The sequence below is a fragment of the Ambystoma mexicanum genome, chromosome 14 (genome assembly GCF_040938575.1).
Source record: "Ambystoma mexicanum isolate Mex_15411 chromosome 14, UKY_AmexF1_1, whole genome shotgun sequence".
Classification (NCBI taxonomy): Eukaryota; Metazoa; Chordata; class Amphibia; order Caudata; family Ambystomatidae; genus Ambystoma; species Ambystoma mexicanum.
In genome coordinates, this window is record NC_090940.1 from 634,559,104 (window position 1) to 634,581,479 (window position 22,376).

At 47.5% G+C, this 22,376-nt stretch overlaps 1 protein-coding gene across 1 annotated transcript in view; it reads left to right on the forward strand.

Moving 5' to 3' along the window:
• The window catches only part of EXOC3L4 (exocyst complex component 3 like 4), a 336,215-nt gene that overhangs the window by 83,599 nt on the left and 230,240 nt on the right, over positions 1–22,376 (forward strand). Inside the window, exons 3-5 of the mRNA XM_069638116.1 lie at positions 1,589–2,240; positions 6,198–6,315; positions 18,099–18,227. Coding sequence (XP_069494217.1) covers positions 1,589–2,240; positions 6,198–6,315; positions 18,099–18,227 — 899 coding nt within the window. The remainder of the gene's footprint in view (positions 1–1,588; positions 2,241–6,197; positions 6,316–18,098; positions 18,228–22,376) is intronic.

Below are 22,376 nucleotides of genomic sequence, written 5' to 3' on the forward strand. Positions count from 1 at the left end.
TGGAGAGTGTCCTGCTTCTCTAGGATTTTGGCGAGGAAAATTAGGTTAGAAAATGTGCAATGCTATTTAGTGTTCAACGATCAAGAGGGGAGGATTTAGGGAAGGGGGCTGAAAATGGCCTGCTTTCAGAAGAGTTGGAATTCTGGCATTCCGGAATTGGACTATATACCATCATTGCAGCAAACATGGGAATGTCTGCGGCTTAGTACATTATCATCTCAAAAACAAGACTATCTGGTCCTTTTGGACCGCACACTGGTGGGACTAAATCGTTTTGCAGAAGAATTAAACAAGTATGTTTTGAAGAACAAGCTTATATTGAATAACTACAAGACAAAATGTATGACGTGTGGTCACACACAAAAAGGAAAGAAAAGTAAATGTTTTGGGAATGGTATAGAGTGGGTAGCTGAGTACAACTATCTGGGTGTGATCTTAAGTGGGGACAAGAAATATATTTACATGAATTAAGAGAAGCACAAAAAGCAGAGGCATTCACCATCATAACAAAAGAAATTCACTGAACAAAAAGCCTTAGTAGTACTAATACCATACTTGGACAGTGTACCGTCCTAGCTGTATCATACGGTCTTGAAGCACTGTTCCAAGTAAAGATGTACATAAACAGACAACAAATGTAGGCATAACCTATTCCTGTATCCATTTTAAGGATTCAAACTCCTCCGCAATGGTCCCTCAAAGTATCCCAATTCATGTATCCATAATAGAGGTCTCAAAGGATCTTCAAATAATCACGGCCTCACTTCACTTGCAGGGTAGGTGCCCTCGGATGTGGGGCATTCGAGTGGAGATATTAAAACTGGTGTACTTAGTCCCAGCACCTTAATGGAGTATGGGGGTGTTCTGCCTGGTATAGAGGAGATATCATGCGGAACGCAGCCAGGTAAAGATGGGTTGGCTTAATGCTGTGGAGGGAAGAATAGGGAACGGCATCTTGGGATTGGCACAATGCTGCTTATTTGGTGGTTATTGCAGTAGACCAATTGTAAATGGTAATTGCCAATTGTAAATAACCGGGAGGATAGCTGAGGGGCAACCTGTTTTTCTTGGAATCAAGACAACACTGAGCAGCACAGGCTCAAAAGCGACTGGACTCCGGCATGAAGCGCAATATAAGAGCCCAATTTCTTTTTTTTAAAAAACATTTTTATACTGGATGTAGCTTGGATTTCTGGGTTATGAACACTGGACTATTTTACGTCGCCGCAAAAAATCAGGGGGAATTTTGGTGGTTCAACAAAAATGCCAACTTTAATCGATATCTGACCAAAGAGGTAGGTCAACCCTGTAACCCAATGACACCTGGGGTAAAGTACTTAATAACAACCAAAGGACTGGTGTTGCATGGGATTTAATCAATAGATATCATTAGCCAGGTCAAGAGCACAACTGGAATTCAATTGAACGCTTTCCATTGCAGGTCATTAAATGTCTAGAAACCCGTGTAGCGCCAGGTGGATCCGGTGAAAATCATTTGAAACCGGTCAACTGACATTTGCACGGGTTTGATAGCATCGATCTCTTTGCTGTATGAAGATGCTAACGTCATTTGCTTTTCTCCCCTTAGTGCTAGAAGTCCATCACTTTATCGAGCAAAGGGAAATCCTGCGGGCATTTTCAATCATAAGCGCTATGGAACAAGAACTTTTAGACCAAAGCAACTTAAACCAAAACCGAGACACCTGCTCCGACTACGACAAAAGTATGCGGGACGTGGAACTTTTGTACAGGTACCTTTCACAACAGATAAGTTTGATTATCAAAGAGTCCCTTGAAAATGAGCTCTTGGATGAGAATTTATTAACATCTGTTGTGACTTTAATTCGAGAAGAAGAAGCTCGTGGATGGACAGATCCTCAGCCGCAGACTGCCTGTCTTTCCCACACGCTTGGATTACCAAGAGAATGGAGGGCTCATTGGAAGAAAGCTTTGGTGGCGAGTGTGGAAGAAAGACTTCATAGACTTACTCTACCATCAGGAGACAACACGTGCATTGCTCTGCATTTGGCTTATGTTGCTCAACTCATCGTTGGGGATTTGCTGAAAATCAAGTTGAGGCTGAAAAATTGCTACAGCAAGGATTTTGATGTATGTGCTGCTTACCTGAATGCCTTCCACCAATCAGCTTCAAGGCACGTCCAGAACAACATTTTGAGTCAAAGCCTCAAGTTGAACGATCTGTATGCTGTGCTTGACTGGGTCACCAATACTTACAGCAGGTAAGAATGAAAATATTATTTTATGCGATTTCAAGAGAGCTAAAGCTGTGGTTGAAGTCATGTCTTCTGTGAGGCCAACATGGAACGCACCAAGCTGTATCATGCACTCTAGAGCTTTATTCTACAACTAGTGTACAGGCCTGTCTACACAGGCCAAAGTGCAGGTTTTCATTGATACAGCTGGACCACTATATATCCCAAGGCAACAGCTCCCTCCAGTGGTGACCACAGGTGAAGCTATGTGAATTGGCATTGTCTCTCTATATATCCCAAGGCAACAGCTCCCTCCAGTGGTGACCACAGGTGAAGCTATGTGAATTGGCATTGTCTCTCTATATGTCCCAAGGCAACAGCTCCCTCCAGTGGTGACCACAGGTGAAGCTATGTGAATTGGCATTGTTGCTATGCTTCCTAAAGCGACAGCTCCGTCTAGGGGTGACAACAGACGAAGCTACTGCATTGGAAAAACCTACATCCTGCCTTTTATTTTATTGTTATTCCAAAATTGTAACACAGAGCATGGCAAGTAATATGTTGTATTGCAGCACCATAGAGGGTCTTCAAGATCCATTGATCCGGGTTTCCTAATGTTCTTCTCTGGCGCCAAAGACTTTTTAATTCATAAGATGTGGAGGAGGCACCGCTGCTCTTGGAATATTGACCGAGTGGAGGGAGGGGGTGGGGGGTTAAAATCTGAGCAGGTGAAGGTATTGAAATTTGGTTTATTTACTGTGGGCCCAAAGGGGCACCATAAAGCCTTTTGTTAGACAAAGCTGCACAGTTGGGTGCTGAGGGAATTTAAGATGAGAATGAGAGAGGTTGGAATCAGGGGCAGGGACATGATGGGGTGTATGTTAAAGGGTTAAGGGGTGTAATAATGTTTTAATAAACAAGGCAGGCAGTATTAAAAAGAAATAAAGGTTCTGCGCGCTGTATGTTAAAAAGGGCTGACAAATGTGCCCGCCTTGCAATTTGATTTTGTCTGAATGTCATTTGGTTAATAGAGACATTTGCAGACATCCACTACAACTCCACCAGCCATTGACAGTAGTGTTCTTCTTTCTATATGGCTTTGAACCCGCCTTACATCCTCTCTCTGGGGTGTGGCAGCTAGGACAGGGATTGGCTACTAGGCTCCGCCCTTGATGATGGCTTGAACCCTGGTGTGGGGCTTTGGATTGGCTCGTCCCTCCCTTTGGGTGGGCCACACCCTGTCCATACCATCTATGCTGTGTGTGTTAAAGGAATTCAGGTGTGCACACTTAGTATATGGAACTTGGGAGCAGTAGTTCTCTGGGCTTGGGTGGGTCTCTCGTGTCTACTGGAGCACAGCCTTCAGAAGCCCACCCAATAACTTGCAGTTCTCTTTAGGTCACAGGCATAGGGACTTTGCTAGTGGGTCTCACTCCGAGGGGCAGTTTCTAGTTCCGAGGTGGGACGGGCTGGTCTCTCCACTTTGGCAGGCCCCTCCCTGATTCTTACAGTCTGGCCCTGCTCTTGGGGTGCTCTCCCAACTGTATGAGAGTGGAGGCATTATGAGAAGTGAGGGCTGGCTGACTTTCTCTAGGATTTCCTGGCCAAGATTGGGTCCCTCTTTTCTGCTTGATAGATTTTGGAGCTGTTGCTGGACCCGTACAGGAGGAGCCGAGCATGCAGCTGCGCGGCCACTGCCTTCCACGTGCGGCATGGTTCGGGGAGTAGCCTGGGGATCCCCCTCATGCTGACCCCAGGGCCAGCATCACCTCACATGTTCTTCGTCAGAGTGAAGGCACTTCCGCTGCACTGTGTTACACTTGGGGAGATGAAAGCACACCATGCGCATGTGTCAGTTTAAAGGGGAAAGCACTGCCAATGGCTGGGTGCGATGGGCTCTTGGCCAATGGCTGGGTGCGATGGGCTCTTGGCCAATGGCTGGGTGCGATGGGCTCTTGGCCAATGGCTGGGTGCGAAGGGCTCTTGGCCAATGGCTGGGTGCGAAGGGCTCTTGGCCAATGGCTGGATACGATGGGCTCTTGGCCAATGGCTGGATACGATGGGCTCTTGGCCAATGGCTGGATACGATGGGCTCTTGGCCAATGGCTGGATACGATGGGCTCTTGGCCAATGGCTGGGTGGGATGGGCTCTTGGCCAATGGCTGGGTGGGATGGGCTCTTGGCCAATGGCTGGGTGGGATGGGCTCTTGGCCAATGGCTGGGTGGGATGGGCTCTTGGCCAATGGCTGGGTGCGAAGGGCTCTTGGCCAATGGCTGGGTGCGAAGGGCTCTTGGCCAATGGCTGGGTGCGAAGGGCTCTTGGCCAATGGCTGGGTGCGAAGGGCTCTTGGCCAATGGCTGGGTGCGAAGGGCTCTTGGCCAATGGCTGGGTGCGATGGGCTCTTGGCCAATGGCTGGGTGCGATGGGCTCTTGGCCAATGGCTGGATGCGATGGGCTCTTGGCCAATGGCTGGATGCGATGGGCTCTTGGCCAATGGCTGGGTGGGATGGGCTCTTGGCCAATGGCTGGATACGATGGGCTCTTGGCCAATGGCTGGATACGATGGGCTCTTGGCCAATGGCTGGGTGGGATGGGCTCTTGGCCAATGGCTGGGTGGGATGGGCTCTTGGCCAATGGCTGGGTGGGATGGGCTCTTGGCCAATGGCTGGGTGGGATGGGCTCTTGGCCAATGGCTGGGTGCGATGGGCTCTTGGCCAATGGCTGGATACGATGGGCTCTTGGCCAATGGCTGGGTGGGATGGGCTCTTGGCCAATGGCTGGGTGGGATGGGCTCTTGGCCAATGGCTGGATGGGATGGGCTCTTGGCCAATGGCTGGATACGATGGGCTCTTGGCCAATGGCTGGATACGATGGGCTCTTGGCCAATGGCTGGGTGCGATGGGCTCTTGGCCAATGGCTGGGTGCGATGGGCTCTTGGCCAATGGCTGGGTGCGATGGGCTCTTGGCCAATGGCTGGGTGGGATGGGCTCTTGGCTCCCTCCCCCTTCCTGGTGGAACCAAAGGAACGGGTGATTCTTCCCTGAGGACACGACCAGTTGTTTCACAGAACATGTGCCTTTAGGGTATTTCCAGGGGCTATTTTCCAGACTATTAAAAGAAACACTAAAAACACCTACCTGGCAAAACTATTGATGTCGCAACATTCATGACTGCTTTGTGACCAAGTTGTTTCTTATTTGGTGCAAATCGGTACAGTGATTTCTGCACTATGGTGTTCAATGGAAGTAGCCACTCCAAAGATATTAAAAATAAAATGTTCAGGAAAGTCCATGCAGGCTGATTTTACCTTATGAACACACGCACACAATTTTCTGTTCCTTAAGGCTTGCATGTGGACTCATTGCATACCCAGAATGCTTTGCTCGTGTGGCTCTGAACTGGAGATGAACTTTCAGTGGTGGCCACTGCATGGCGCTGTTCCACGTGCAACTCGGCTCAAATGGCATATCAAATATTTATATATATTCAATCGTAGAATCGTTATGACAAACTGAGGAAAAATAGAGTTTATTTGCCTCAGATTTGAGATCCTCATTGTTGTGTCACTGAGGATATGTGATAACGGAGCAGCGGCCCTAGCTGGTAATCCGCGTGCAAGGAAGAACTGGACACGGAGCCAACGTACTGACAACCTGTCTTTATTTTCTCTCTAGCCTTCTCCCCGGGGCTCCCGTAGCCCCTCCTCTTCCTCCCCTGTCCGCCGTGTGATCTCCGTCCTCCTGACCATTAAGGTCGTCTCCCAGTTAAGGTGGTTCTTGTCCGTTCCAATACACAGCACTCGTCCGTATCCTTATTTTCCGTTCTGCCATGACGACACCCGTATGGGTGGAATTGCATTTGTGCAGACGCGGTCAGCGAATGTACCTGAAACACACTGATCATCTCACGTTTACTTTACTATCTATAACTTCGTACGTGGCAAGGTTCCCTTTGCATTTTATTTCATTTTCAATTTTTTTTAGTGAAAGCCTCATGGGTCATCCTGACTTGAAGCCGGAATTTGATACCCAAGACCTTGGTCCATTGCTAGACTCTGATGCCTTGAATGAACTGCAGAAGGATTACCTCGCATCTTTCCAGGTACGGCTCCAAGTGTGTGCACCTGAGTCTGTGTTAGGTAAGAATTGCTGCAGTAACACTGTGTGAGACTATGCAACACTTATCTGCTTGGTATTATGTAACCCACCTTATGGTATAGGCCTGTACTACACTAGTTGGTAGCGTGACTGAGCAGCCAGGCCTTTCTCAAGAGGGGTACACGTGAGCTGTAGAGCTGTACAAATCAAATTTGCCATTACAAGAAACAAGTAACACTTACACTCAAGGTTTCTGTTATAAATATTTATTTATTTAACATCAATTTTTAAATAAGCATTCTTTAAAAAGGGCAAGATGTGTAACAATCAAATATACTTTAAAATACTTTTCAGGATCAGCACTAGTTAATGGGTACTCTTTGGATATGCTCTTTACACAATTCTGACTCCTGCAGGTGCCTTCATTCACAAGGACAGTAATGGCATTTATATATCACTAGTTATGCTTTGTAGATTCTGAGGTTGCAGAAAGGATGGAAAAAGGGTAAACAGGTTCTCAGTATAGGTGAGGATAATTAAATCTTCCAATGCGATCTAGACAAGCCTTTCCCAGCAATAACGGTCTTAAACAAGTTACCACCTATGAGGGACAGAAATATCAAAGTCATAGACTAGAAGAGTCTGCAGGGAGCCAGGCCAGCCAAAGTCAATTGGAGCACAGTCTATGGAGCTGAGGCACTTCTTGGATAATAAAACGTCTTGGACAAAGTTAGAGAGTTTAGTAGAAATCACTTGGGGTCACAGGTTGTTACACAAGTGAAAAGCAGAGTTGGAATCAACTCTAAGGTAAGCCACTGCAATTCTCAACTGAGAAAAGCACAGCTCAAAGTCACTGAGGTAAGTACCCCAAGTCTAAAGAGTACCTCTGGTTTGTAGAAGAGTGGTCAAGCTGGATTCTGTCCTGTTGCAGCGATGCAGACCCTGGGTTCCTGAGCCTCAGTCATGGGGACAAGAGGGAGGACGTCTGGAGGACTCCTGCAGAAACAATTTGGAGGTCATCGTCACCTACGGGCTATTTGCAGTTCAGCAGCACTTCGTGGTTTCAGTGCTTAGCAAACAGCACCACCGCAGATCTGGGATACCAGTTGGGCTTCCTTCACTCCTTGGGTCCTGCACTCTGGTGAGGGGACTCGAGCTCTGGTCATCCTGCTTCTGAAGAGTTCTTAGGAGACTTCTGGAGCATCTGGCCGGATTCCAGATGTTGCACTCGACTATGCATTTCTCGACCCCTTGCACTCGGTTCTTGCAGAAGCGAAGAAGTACAGCCAATCAGGGAAGTTGGTCCAGTTGGTCCTGGGAGTTCATCTCAGGGTTAGTTGGTCCCACTAACCCAAGGGAAGAAGTCGCCCCTTCTGGAGTTTCTCTTGTCGATTAGAAAAAAGAGTTTCAGCACAGCAGCAGGGCTTCACCAGGCAACTCAAAGGTCCAGGAGGATGCAGCAAGCTTCGTTCACAGTTTCTTCGTCGGGTGTTCTTCCCAGTGGTCGCTTCTGCCTCTAGTCCCAAAACCCTCGCCTTTTAAGCAGGTTTCTCCCATTTATGCACAGGCTGTCAATCACCCAGTAGGGTGGCTGTCCTAAAAGGACAGCCAGCCAATCAGGACTGGTTGCATTTGGGCATTCCTAGAGACAAAGGACAGGGGAGTTTCGGGAACCTCCCTTACATCCTGCCTTTCCAGACACACTGGAGCCAGAGCCCGGCTATAGGGCTAAAGCCCTCCAAAGGCAAAATGAACAAAGGGCTCAACTCTGCCTCGACGCACAGAGTAAAACTGATGAAAGACCTCACAAACAGAAAATGGTGAAAAAAAAGACCAGGGCCATTTTCACAAAAATTGTCACCCATGGGTGCTATACTGCAGCTGAGAATTCAGCCTGTGGTATAGAAGCACAATGGGAGAAACATTAAACCACTGCCACCAGCAATTTAAAGTAGTGAGGGTAACATACAAAATTTTACATGAGAAGGTAGGTCGAGCGGCTACTAGGTAACCCCCAGCACTCCACATAAGATGGGGTGTGCTGGACATACAAAGAGAAAAGGTAAGTAAAGTCAATTTCACTTTACTGTTCTTGGGAACTGTAGTTCACCCAAGAAAAGGTATTTAAACCTTATGAGAAATCTAAAGGATTACTCAGTGACACTGCACTAAAGGTGCAGTGTGTCACCATACAAAAAGCAGATGCTTATGGATTTTGTCAGAATCCAAAAACAGTGAAAACACAGAATCCAAATCAGGCAAAAACATACGAGGGAGTGAGAAAAAGGTCCCACTCAAAGGGTTAAAATGAAAAAGTCCTTAAAGTCCAGCAAAAGAGCTGGGGGTCTCTAAGGTTGAAGGGAAATGAGAAATTGTCCCTAACACTTTGTGGTTCCTTAATGCTCTACCCTGTGTCGCAAAGCCGAGATGAACCAATGAGACTCTGGCACGGAAGCCTTGTGGGGGTAAGAAAAAGAACAACACAACAGTTGGTCCAAGAAAAATGAATGCAACACAAAGTCCAAATGGCTACTCCACACAGTCCCAAAAAAGTGAAAAGACACTGTACAAAACAATAACGGCCCGATTCATGAAATTTTTTGCACGGTTCAAAGCGACTTTGCATTGCTGAAAAGTGGCTTTGTACTGCAGACACAAACCCTGATTCATGGAAATGTGCAAAGTATATTTTTGCACTGCAAAGTCAGTGCAAGTTGTCATTTTTGCAGGACAAAATGACTTTGCGCTGCAAAAATACCCTTTGCACCGTTCCATGAATCAGGGACTGTGTTGGCAGTGCAAAGTCACTTTTCACCAGTGCAAAGTCACTTTGAACCGTGCAAAAATTCAATTTCTCGGGCCCCAAGTGTCTAGAAGGCATCTCAAGAAAAGGGTCTCTGACACCCAAAGAAGGTCATCAAGCCCCTGTCGGAGTCTGGGGAGTATACACCCTCCTCTGAGCTCCTTCTCGAGTTCCAGTGTCCATGAGCGCTTTGAAACACTTGCCTGTGTGTAGGCGCTATATAAATAAACAATACCATACCATACCATACCATGGTAGTCCTCTGAATCCTGTCCTGGTTCCTTATCATCCTTGGGACACCCTCTCATTTGGGTCCTGGTGTCCATGCTCCCCAGAACTTGGCAGCAGGAGATGTGGGTGTGGGGGGGAGGAGTAGTGAAGTATGACCAGCTCAAATGTCAGAATCGCCCCCAGGGTTTGGGCACTTAGGCTGATCTCTGAGGTGTACCCAGTGGTTACTTTCCCCTCCCTGCCTGGGGGACCTCTCTGTGTACCCCAATACAGCCTCCTCGCATGAGGCCTCAATGGCTGTTGTGCCTGTAAGGACTTCTCCTGCTACTCTTGGACTGCTCTGTCCACCTCTCTCTCACCCAACCCCACTTTAGCGTAGGGTGCCTGTGCTCCTCTCTCACTTTCTTTTCCGAGCCTCTTGCCCCGCCCCCTCTTCCTTCTCCTCTCTTTGTTGGTTACCTCCTCCTTACCCTCGTGCCCTTCTCCATTTGTCCTTTCCGCTCCCTCCTCCTAGTCTTTCCACTTTGATCTCCTCTCTCTAGTCTGCCATTTGCTTTCCCAACTTCACTTCCTCTCTCCATAACACCCGCACCCATCCTCCAACTTTGAGCCTGTCCACCTTTCTCCTCAATCACGTCCTCTTTCCAACTTCTCCTTGCCTCTCCCTTCTTCCCCTCTCCCCAGACCCTTGCTCTGCATTCCCACTGTCACCTCTCTGGCCTGGACAGACCCATCGATATGGAGGAGATAATAACCCCTCTATGGTATTTCCCTGAACATTGGCCAGCAGGTGTGTTTCTTCCTACTTTTTACAATCTGATTTGTCCTGTGTTTTTATTCCCGAAACCGTCTGACCACTTTTGTGCACCTGCTCCCTCTGTGTGTCTCTGTGGACTGAGCTTGTAAAGATACTCACCGACAGGGAGGGTGAGTGCCCAAGAGCAAGGAGCTCTCCAGGTCAGCTCGTTCTCTCCCACTCACAGATGCATAGTCAAGGAGGTGGGCTTCCTGGGGATGGGGCTTCACTCACGTTGAGTAGTTTCACACCTGTGGAGAGGGCAGTAGATGTGCTGAACTCTACCAAACCAATGTCCCTTAAAGGCACAGTAGCACACTCAGGAGTCATGTGTAAGGCCTCTGCCTTGTGTGGCCTCGCGATCCCCCTGCTTTGCTTAGAGGCAAGGAGATCCTTGCCCATGGCATACCCACTTCTCCCCCTCAAAGTCAGGCATGGGTCTTGGACACCCTTCCAAAGACCGAGACCAGATCGGTATTCCTGTAGGAGATTCTACTGACTGGCCTTTGATGCACCAGGGTGCTAACGGTCCCATCAATCATTTTTCCAAGGAAGGGCAGGTGTAGGGTAGAGTGGGGTGATAGTTGGCCAGGTCAGCCGGGTCGGGCCTGGGTTTCTTCAGCAGGAGGAAGATCTGACCCATTTTCAGGTCAACTCGAAAATTGCCTTGTGTGAGGAATGCATTGATGACGTTGAGAGGACGTATAAGCACTTCACTTTTGATACCCTTCACAGTGGAGAAGAGGAGAATGTGGTTGTGGAGTAAAGCACCTCATGGAAGTCCCAGGGCAGTCTCGCGAGATCCCGATGCGAGACGCGCAGCGCAGACTTCCCGCCCGGCATTCTGAGCGCACCGAGCCACCGAGCAACACGGCTGCACAGCGCTCCCTGCAAAGAACCTGAACTTGGTTGTGCATTTAACAACCCATAAAGCCACACAGACGACTACCACAAAGACTAGATAAATGAATGCTTGTGAAGGCAACAAAGCATTGACAAGGCAGGATACAGAAGCTGTGTGTTTAAAGAGAAGAAATACCTGTACCCACACCAACAAGATTGTGTGCCAAACTTGATTAGGCCACAACATAATTGGCAACGAGGATCCAAGTGTGCCCACACACTCCACGATGCAAGGCGCAACTCCCCCTCTGCCGTTCCTGCAAGTTCTAGGCAAGCCAGCCATTCCATGGCTCCAATGGGAACCTTTGTTTCAAACATACTTGGAGGCGATGAGTGGAACAGGAGACCCAGCAGCAGGTAAGAAGGCCTTCTTGCTGAATGCGCTGCGAGTGGAAGGACACAGAACCTTTGCAGGCCTCAATCCGGAAGCTCCGACGTGAGAAGGCGATGATGCCTATTTGGAAGCTAAGCGAAGAATTGCCAAGAGGTTCTCCTGCAAAGAAAATATTGTTCTACAGAGGATCAGGTTCTATGGTAGAAATCGGGAACCTGTGGACGACTACGCGGTCAAGTTGAGAGAGTTGGCGGCTTTGTGTGCCTTTGGGGCAACATCGGAAGAAAGAATCTGTGACACGCTCATTGTGCACACGAACAACCGTAAGGTACAAGATAAGTTTATACTGGAGAAGGAGATACAACTGGACAAAGCCGTCCAGATGGCGAGGGCAGTAGAGGAGACGTCCTGCAGGTGAAAAGAGTGGGTAACCAGTTTGCAGTCACTGGAGGTTCAGTGGGTACAGTCCAGAGGCAGAAGAGAAAAGGGGCAACGTGATGCCAAAGATGACGCAGCAGGGAGATGAGAACCGCTGAAGGGCCACCGGTGTGCAAGCACTAGTCATCTAGCCAACAGCAGAGAATGGCGAGCAAGGTATAGAGAATGCTCGAAATGTAGAAGGTATGGATATTTTGCATCAGTGTGCACCTGGAAAGGGAGAAACACTGCGGCAGAAATTGAGTGAAGAGGGCAGAGACGTGGCCTACTCTTATGAAGAAGCATGCACCATCATTTTCATGGTTCATAGCCTCACGACTCGGAGGTAAAAGCCCCACTGCACCATTAAAGGGCACGGTCATGTAACAAGGGTGATGGCGGACTCAGGTTCAGACCTAACAATGCTACCTTTGAACTTGTACAAAAGCATGGTGGGAAAAGAAAGAGGGGAGGCGTACAAGACGGACCTCAATCCTACGGTCTTTGGAGGCACCTGTGTGACACTCCTAGGCTACATCAGGGTGATGGTGTTCAAGGGAAGAGTCTCAAAAACCAAGGTGTACTTTGCAGAAAACGGGCCACCGATACTAGGCTGGGTTGACCAGGCTAAACTGCAAATTAGGTTGGACCCTAGTGTGGAAGGACAAGTCCTCCTGTCCATAAACAAAAGCGGGACATCCATCACCAAAGAAGAGTTTCCCTAACTATTTTCAGACACACCCGGCAGAATCAAAAATTATATACACAAAATAAAGTTAAAACAAGGAGCTGTGCAAGTCGAGCACAGGTTGAGATCGGTGCCGGCTATGGTGAGAAGTGCACTACAGGAGAAACTCAACAAAATGCTAGAAGAAGGGACCATCGAGACGGTGGAGTCGTCAGAATGGCTCAGCCCAGTAGTGCCCATAAAGAAACAGAACACTTAAGACCTACGATCTGTATCAATCTCCGCAGCCTAAACCTGGAGGTCGTGGCGGATAGTTATCCTTTACCAAGTAAAAATGAACTGATTTTGCTGATGAAGGAGGCAAAGGTCTTTTCGAAGTTAGATATGAGAGACACCTGCCACCAGATCAACTTACATAGAGATTCCAGACCACTCACTGCCTTCATAACAACATTTGGTACGTATCAGTTCACCAGAAGGCCTTCCGGGTTGTCTTCAGCAGCTTCCGCGTTCCAACGCATGATGGACTGCCTGTGGAAAAATATAGGGAATGTTTCATACTTCCAAGACGATTTTTGAATGCATGCGGAAGACACAGAGACGCATGATATAGCCCTTTTGCAGGGTGTTAGCAAAGCTACAAGAAGCAGGGGTGTGGCTATGCTATAATACGTGTGTGTTGCTGGCTGCTGAAGTAGAGTACCTTGGATGCACCATATCCAAGGCAGGCATCAGCCCAAAGAAGGATCTACTGCAGGGCGCTTCCTCCCAATAGTAAAGAAGAGTTGAGATTGTTTCTAGGATTATCTGAAAATTACACAAAATGTGTGCCAAGTTTCTCAGAGACTACTGCACCCATGAGAGAATTGCTCAAAGGTGCGGAGTGCAGTGGAATGCAGAATAATCCAAGTCTTTCGAAGAAGTTAAAGAAGGCATCATGCATCATGCTCCCTGTCTGCAACCATTCAATCCCCAATGGAAAACCATGATCATCACTGATGCCGGCGCGTATGGAATAGGAGCGACGCTCACACAAAAGAAAGGTGATGATGAGCACATCGTTGCATTTGCAACTAAAGCACTGTCGTAAGCGGGGGAAAAAAATGACTCCACCCTTGAAAAAAAGATGTTGGCATATGCGTGGGCAGTAGATTATTTTCGCACATATGTCTGAGGGTTAATATTTCAACTCGTTACGGACCATAAAACCCTAGTTCATTTACTGAGCCGGGGAGGGACCCAAACATTGACCCCCCGGCATGCTTGCATCGCAGCAAAGCTCCAAGAATACACACATGAAATACAGCACATAGCAGGGTGGAAAAATGCCCAAGCAGTTTGTATGTCCAGACTGCCGGTGTGTAAAGAAACAGAGACCAGCTTTCTAAGAGCTGAATGTGTGGTCGCTTCACTCACTGATGTAACGAGCCGAGAATTCCTTGAAATGAGCAAGGGACACTGGAAAGAAGAAGCAGCTAAAGATGTCACGACAACAAAAATCACTGAATGGGTCAAGAAAAGGTGGCCCGACAAGAAATGCATCCCAGAAGGGTTGCGTCCTTATTGGAAAGTGACTGACGAGATCTTCGAATGCGAAGGGATGCTCATGAGAGGTGATCAAGTCATGCCACCAGTTGTGATGAGGAGAACCATCACACCAGTCATCTCAGAAACAACATGACGAGAGGGAGAGTGAGGGAATCACACTGGTGGCCAGGAATGGATTTGGAAATATGGACAATGACAGAGAGATATCATGAATGCGTAAATAGCGAAAAGTGACTAAAGATCAGACAAGTGCCACTATACCCAACAGAAGTGCCAGAAGAGGTGTGGCGAAAACTGGGCATGGACTTCATAGGCCCGCTTGAGCGAATGGAACATGAACACAAGTATGGCATAGTGCTAGTGGACTATTTATCCAAATGGGTAGAAGTTGAGTTTGTATCCAACATAACCACAGCTACCGCAATTCAGTTTCTCATGAACATTTTCCAAAGAGAAGGATTGCCAAGAGAACTGGTCACCAACAATGGAGTTTAACACAAAAATTGACGAAACACACCTGTGTCTAGTGTATCTGCAACAAAGCATTGCAATCACTCAGTGGCCTTCGGAGGCTTAGGTTATCAGAAAGACAAAAGGATAGAGCAATTTATTTTCTTACTAAAATGCCTACTTGGTGGCTAATACTGGAAAGTGCTGTAGTGCCCTTATATAAAATGAGACAGTAAAATAAAGGAAATAGATCTTTATGACAACAAATTGTCCAGTGCTTTTGCAAATGGTCGAAGCTCTAAGCAAGTTTTCAACCTGGTCCATCCTAGGCCACTGTCTGCCATGTATGTGAGTACATAAGGAGAAAGAAAGTTTAAAACAAGATTTAATAAAGAGAGAAACACCTATGGCATGTTCTCGGTAAGCTATTATGGGTACATAACAATTTAATAGCCCGTAGACTTACTGAGTGAACCTAGGGTTACTATAGATTAAAAGAGAAACCCCAAATATAAGACAATGTTACTTAGGGTAAAAACTCCTATTGGGAAATGGAAGAAGACAAAACATACCTCACTCTCTGCTCTTAGGTACTGTTTCTTAGGGTATGGAGAGTTAAAAGTTACTCAAAGATATGGGTAGGCATACTTGGGCATCCTATCTGTACCAACCACCGTCTACAGGTTTCAGTGGTGTAGATGTTGATATTACCACTTTCTGTAGCACAGTCTGCACAAATATCTTGTACTATGGAACATTGGATAGCCAGAAAAAGATGCTGTGTGGGGGATACGTTGCCACACTTCTATTGCCATAGACTGGAAAGGCTCGAGATGGAGACCTGTAAGCAAAGAAGGGCAAAATACAGAGCCACTAGTCTGTTGCCTAAAGGATATGCACTATAGTTGATGTGTTCCTTAAATGTACAGTGCCTTATGTAAAGAAACACACAATTCTCAAAAACTCTTCTGGAGGGTTGTGGATCCGTACGTAGAATAAACCTTAGTGTCCCCATTTGTAAACGTATAGTTATAATTATACACTGGCCTGTTAGTTGGCTCTTGTGGAGGTCAAAATAGATTTAATTTTGTAAAGGAACGCACTCCCTCTTCATAAGTGTGGTTTGGTGTGATCTGTTTTCACCATATAGTTGGGTATTGTTTGGAAAATACGCGATAACTTGCTACTCCATGTCGCTGTGTTAGTCCATAGGTACCCGCTGAGCTTAAGTAACATTCTCCTATATCTGGGGTTTCTCTTTTAATTCATAGTAACCCTAGGTTCACTCAGTAAGTCTATGGGCTATTAAATTGTTATGTACCCATAACAGCTTATCGAGCACATGTCATAGGCGTTTCTCTCTTTTTTAAATCTTTTTTTAAAACGTTCTTTCTCCTTATGTACTCACATACATGGGAGACAATGGCCTAGGATGGACCAGGTTGAATACTTGCCTAGAGCTTTGACCATTTGGAAAAGCACTGGACAATTTGTTGTAATAAAGATCTCTTTCCTTTCTCATTTTAGATAAGCGGCACACCAGTGATTTCCAGTATTAGCCACCAAGTAGGCAGTTTTAGTAAGAAAATCACCCTATTCTTGTGTCTTTCTAATAACCTAAACGTCCAAAGGCCACTGAGTGAGTGAGATGCTTTTGTTGCAGATAAACTAGACAAAGATGTGTTTTGTCCATTTTTGTGTTAAATTACTGAGGAGTTAGGGTGAAACCCTGTTCATTCAAAGTCCATGCCCCTTAGTCTGCCAGCACCAACAATGGAGTTCAACTTGTATCAAGAGAAATGGAAAAGTTCATGAAGGAGAACAATATTCAGCAGATTAAAGCTGCCTTATATCATCCACAAGCCAATGGGTTGGTCAAATTCACCAACAGGTTTATCAAGGGGGCCCCACAGTTGGCTACCGCAGGTGGGCTTGTTCCACATAGCACAGTCAAGGAAGCAGCTGCCGCCCATCGTCTTACCGGCAATGGAGTCTCAAATGTAGCGCTGCTCTACCTCCTCAGAGGGTGCACGGCAGCATCCAATCTGGTTCCGCCTTGGTTAGCAAACACGACAAGACGAAATTGTTGACATGGAAGAAATGGTGCGGTGAGTGAAGAAAAGCAAAAATAACATGAAAAGATACAGTGACGAGAGGAGAAAGCCTCAACAAGGCACAGTGCAAGAAGATGACTGGATAAAGATGAAAGTACTTCATAGAGACCCAATCACAGGGTCCAAATTCAGCAGACCGGCGAGAGTGGTGCAGAGAGGGACAAATCATGTGCGCACCCAAGATGAGAAGGGATGGAACCGCGAAAGGGTGGCGCTATACGAAAAGGAAACAACCAAAACACCCAGCCCTGCAATCCCAGACAGAGAGCTGAAGAGGAGTGCTCAACCACGGAGAAGTCGACAATGAGAGAGCAACCTGAACATGGAGTGGAGCAGGAGGAATGGACATTATCGCAAGGGAAGCCAGTCCAAAGAGGAGCGGTGTGAGACAAGAGAGATCCACAGAAAAGAGTGCAACACCACAAGAAGAACATGCAGGGAACAGTTGACCGCAAAGAGAAAGAAGAAGACCAGGAAGACACACTGACTACGTGATGGAGTAACTAAAGTTTTCCAGGAAGGTGGTATGTAGAGTAAAGCACCTCACGGAAGTCCAGCGGAGGTCTCATGAGTTCCTGACTTGAGACACGCAGCGCAGACTTCAAGCCTTGCATTCTGAGTGCGGCGAGCCACCGAGCAGCACGGCTGCACTGCGCTCCCTGGAAAGACCCTGAACTTGGCTGTGCATTCAACAACCCATCCATCACACAGGTGACTACCACAATGATTTGAATGCTTGTGAAAGCAACATAGCATTGACAAGGCAAGATAGAGAAGCTGTGTGTATAAAGAGAATAAATACCTGTCCTTGATTAGGCCACCACAGTGGGCTTTGTAGTTGGTGGGCTTGAGGACTGCTATTGCGTTGGTCCGATCTTTTAGATTAATTTCCATGATTTCAGTCCAACTTGATACGTTGCGTGGTGTGCTTGGAGCTGTCAATGTGTTGCCTTATCTTTTCTCCGTAAAAGGTTTTGATGGTGATATTTTAAGTTATGTATTACAGGGTCTGGCAGGGATTGATGCGGTATTTCATGGCTTAAATATCACTCTCCTCCTGTTGGGTGCTTCCCTGATGGTTGTTGTGTAGTAGATTTCTTTATCCCTGGTGATGAGTGTCCTGCAAGCTCTCGCAATCATAAGGTTGTCCTGTTGGTGGGATCAAGTAGAGGCTTTAATGTTAAGGATTGGAAGTTGGAACATGTGTGGAGTCCTGCAGTATTAGCACATAACCCTAGACGGTGCATATGCAACACGAAACCTATTCACTACTCATAGATGGCTGCATTTTTAAGGTATCAGTAGAGTTGTACCAATGCTGACCGAAAATGTATGTGCCTCAGTTTGAACGTGTAATCCACAATGGAGGTAGTGCGGGGAGTGGGGTGGAGGGGAGGGGGTGGGAGGCGGGGGTGGGCGTTCATAGACAATGGATTTTAACCTGTTAAGGTTTTTACGGTGGGTTCCATCCACAGTAATTCTGTTTTTATCTTGCTTATTGAGGACACTATACAGAAATGCATGCACAATATCCAGAGTTTGCAAAACCAGAAGTGGAGGAAAGAAGAGGAAGAAGAAATGGAAATATTGGACGGCGTCTATACGTCTGAACTATATATTGATATTCAGCAGGTATGTTCTGGATAAGTATGATATGATAGGTTATTTATAACGCGCTTAATACCCAGAGGTTTCTAAGTGCGGACCTGGGGATCGAACCTGTGTTGCTCCGTGTCATCTTGTTTCTAAGGTGAGCACGTTGCCCCTGAGCTATCCTCCCGATCTATCCTCCTGAGAAGTATGCGTGAAACAAGGAGTTATTTATTTTATACAAGTACCTCGAGTATTCCTCTAGTGCCTGCTAACCCGGAAGTAGCAGGCGCTATAGAGTAGTACGCAAAATAAAGACTATTCCTCAGGGAATATAAAAATATCCTTTGGTCATTCTTCAATGATGGCGCGCTTCACTGATTCTGTAATTCATTACTTCATCTACATAGTGAACTTTGGCCCATTTCAGGGACTACAAAAGATGTTATAAAAAAGAAAAAAGCAAGTTATGGAACAGTCACCAGGGTGCAGAATTTAAACCTGTGAAATAGCTTGGTGAGTTAAGCGCTTGCCCCAGACACCGGTAATCAACATGCTGGACACAGATTTGAATCCCAGCATGGCGGCCGCGCCCTGCATCCCTTTGTAAGGATGAACTTAGTGCCGTTCAATTGGGTAATAACCCCAGCTCTTGCTGCAGCGCTTAGAAGCTGGAGGAGTCTAGCATAAAACACTACTAGTATTATTATGTTTCATATGACTAGCACCTGAATGACCAATCCCAATCACTGGGGACAATAAGGGATACACTCCTCTCTGAAGAGTGGTCATTCTTCCCAGCAGGTGGTAATCCCTGAAGGTAAGGGTAACAAGTGGGAATCCTGCTTCACCTGAGCAGGCGGTAAAAAGAGCTACACAGCTCTTTTTACCACCTGCCTGGCTATTACCGATTAGTGGTTCCATGGGCCGCCAGGCAGAAATGCCCCAGTCAGGAAGGGGCCTATGGCCGGTGTGCCACAGGTCTTCGAGTTAAATTGCTTCCAGCGGGTCAAAAATTGGGGAGTTCTCTATTCAGCTGGCTGTGCAAACCACCATCCTGACCCCACAGTATGGGTGGGAATGTGGGTGGTGCCGGATCACCCTGAGCAATGGCCCCATGCTAATAAGGTCACGCCCACTCCGCTCTGGCTGGCTAGCAGGAAGATACGCTCAGTACTGCTGGTCTACATAGCGGGGGGTAGTGGTCTACTTGGTGGTAGTGGGCTTATTGCCAGGCAGCTACCACCCATCTTCATAAGTAGGCCCTTCATTGTGCTAGGTCCCCCTTGCCACGGCTTAGAAGAAGGAATTGCCCGAGGCTAGTTTTACCCCTTTAACTCCTTAGATTCCTGATGGCCGTTCCAACGGGATTTCTTTAGAACTGTCCCACCAATTAACCACTGAGGCTTTCATACCACTCACATGAGAACATAGAGTCTCCGGAGAACCAATGACGCGGGAGCGCCCCCATCCATTTCCCCCAGCTACATTCTGACGCGCCAAGAGATTTTGGGGTGCTGCCTCTTGATGGCATTCAGGACACTCGCGTCCATCTGCTAGTTCTTCCGGAGCTTCCGTCTTTCTACTTCATCCATAGCGGAAGAACATTCCGGAAAGGTGGAATACACCAGACCTATGTACCCACATTCAAAAGAAGCAAAGCCGGAGGGTCCAGCTTCCAACACCTAGCACCCAAAAACTGGAACGCACTCCCCACTACACTTAGGAACGAAAAATCATACCATGATTTCCGTAGACTACTCAAAACCACCTTGTTCAACTAACCCTTTCCTCCCTCCTGCTCCTCTACTGTATATGACAACTGTATGTACCTATGCTATGCCCGTTGTAATCCATGCACCATGTATGTTATGTAACAAGTAAGACTACTTTCAGCGCCACGATGCCCCCGGGCAGATGTGTGCTATACGAATCCAAATAAATAAAAATAAATAAATAAAATAAAAAATGCCATCATTGCTGAATACCCCATTGCAGCACTAAGAACTGGACGATAGCCGATAAATCTGCCTGGAAGCCATCTTAGCCTGGGTTCAGCAAGGATTCCTATCTGGTCCGCCTGATTGCTGCATTCAGAATGATGTGGCTACAAATGTTGATCTCAGCGGCCATTAGCTACGCCGTCGCTATATGTGCTGCCCTTTCCTTGTACTGGGGCCTAATGGCGCTGTTAGCCTGTGATTCCGTAAAGGGGAACGTCTCAAAGAAGGATACCCAACATCAGGACAGGAATCCATCGCTCGGTAAGATTCCCCGAAATTGGCCTCATGGTAGGGTTGAGGTGAGTCCACGCCAGTTCCTAGGGCCAAATAGCCTGTTCACCTCCAAAAAGAGGTTAAAAAGTCATTGGTGGTCGGTCTGCACCTTGAATATGTGTTTCTCGTTAAGGAAGAGGTGTTATCTCAAGAGCGTTGCCTCAATTCCCAAACCTGTTTAAGATATGTTTTGATGATCAATTGGCTTATAAAGAGAGTGCCACACCTCGGTTCGGCTTCTTTTGGTCTGTACTGGTCTTGTCTTGATCTTGAGGTTATGTGCTACATGGTGGAGGGTACCCTTTAGGAGTCACTCTATAACAAAGGTCTGCAACCTCAATTCTCCAGATGTGAAGGACAACTCCTCCCATGAACCCCAGCCAGCATACTCGATGGCGAGGGATCCTGGGAGTCGCAGTCCAAAACATCAGGCGAGCCACAGGTTCCCGAGCCATGCTCCATCAATCATCTAGATCCTGTTGACATGTTCTTCGTGACCATCGACTCCCACCAGTGATTCCAGGGTGTTCTGTGTCTCTAACCTAGTCTTGCATGTTTGCTCATATTAACTCCATCTGCACACATGGCAATGATGAAGCTTCTCTGGGTCAGGGGGGGCTTGTGTTGATGGCTATACTATTTCTCTGCAGACCAAGCAGCCCCCCACTTGGAAATTGAGGCCTGATCTTCTCTGTGCAAAAACAAAGAGGTGATGGCTGGAAGGTTTAGAATTAATCTTAACCACTGGCAATGCTCTGGGCAACCCTCCAGACCACCGTTCTTCGCCTGCCAAGCCATTACAGAAGGGAAAGACCATATGCAAATCAGGCTTGGCCCCACCCCAAAAGGGGCAGTCCAGCCCGAACTGCTAGGCCACATCCCTTCTGCACGAGACCACAAGCATCCCCAAACATGTTTCGCCCTTGTTGGGGCTCATCAGTGAGGAGTAGCTTGGGTCTCTAGGTCCAGCAGGCACGGGACCCACGTCTGGGCATACCCGTCCCACTCGGGGTGACATAGCAAAAACAAAGAGGTGATGGCTGGAAGGTTTAGAATTAATCTTAACCACTGGCAATGCTCTGGGCAACCCTCCAGACCACCGTTCTTCGCCTGCCAAGCCATTACAGAAGGGAAAGACCATATGCAAATCAGGCTTGGCCCCACCCCAAAAGGGGCAGTCCAGCCTGAACTGCTAGGCCACATCCCTTCTGCACGAGACCACAAGCATCCCCAAACATGTTTCGCCCTTGTTGGGGCTCATCAGTGAGGAGTAGCTTGGGTCTCTAGGTCCAGCAGGCACGGGACCCACGTCTGGGCATACCCGTCCCACTCGGGGTGACATAGCAAAAACAAAGAGGTGATGGCTGGAAGGTTTAGAATTAATCTTAACCACTGGCAATGCTCTGGGCAACCCTCCAGACCACCGTTCTTCGCCTGCCAAGCCATTACAGAAGGGAAAGACCATATGCAAATCAGGCTTGGCCCCACCCCAAAAGGGGCAGTCCAGCCCGAACTGCTAGGCCACATCCCTTCTGCACGAGACCACAAGCATCCCCAAACATGTTTCGCCCTTGTTGGGGCTCATCAGTGAGGAGTAGCTTGGGTCTCTAGGTCCAGCAGGCACGGGACCCACGTCTGGGCATACCCGTCCCACTCGGGGTGACATAGCAAAAACAAAGAGGTGATGGCTGGAAGGTTTAGAATTAATCTTAACCACTGGCAATGCTCTGGGCAACCCTCCAGACCACCGTTCTTCGCCTGCCAAGCCATTACAGAAGGGAAAGACCATATGCAAATCAGGCTTGGCCCCACCCCAAAAGGGGCAGTCCAGCCCGAACTGCTAGGCCACATCCCTTCTGCACGAGACCACAAGCATCCCCAAACATGTTTCGCCCTTGTTGGGGCTCATCAGTGA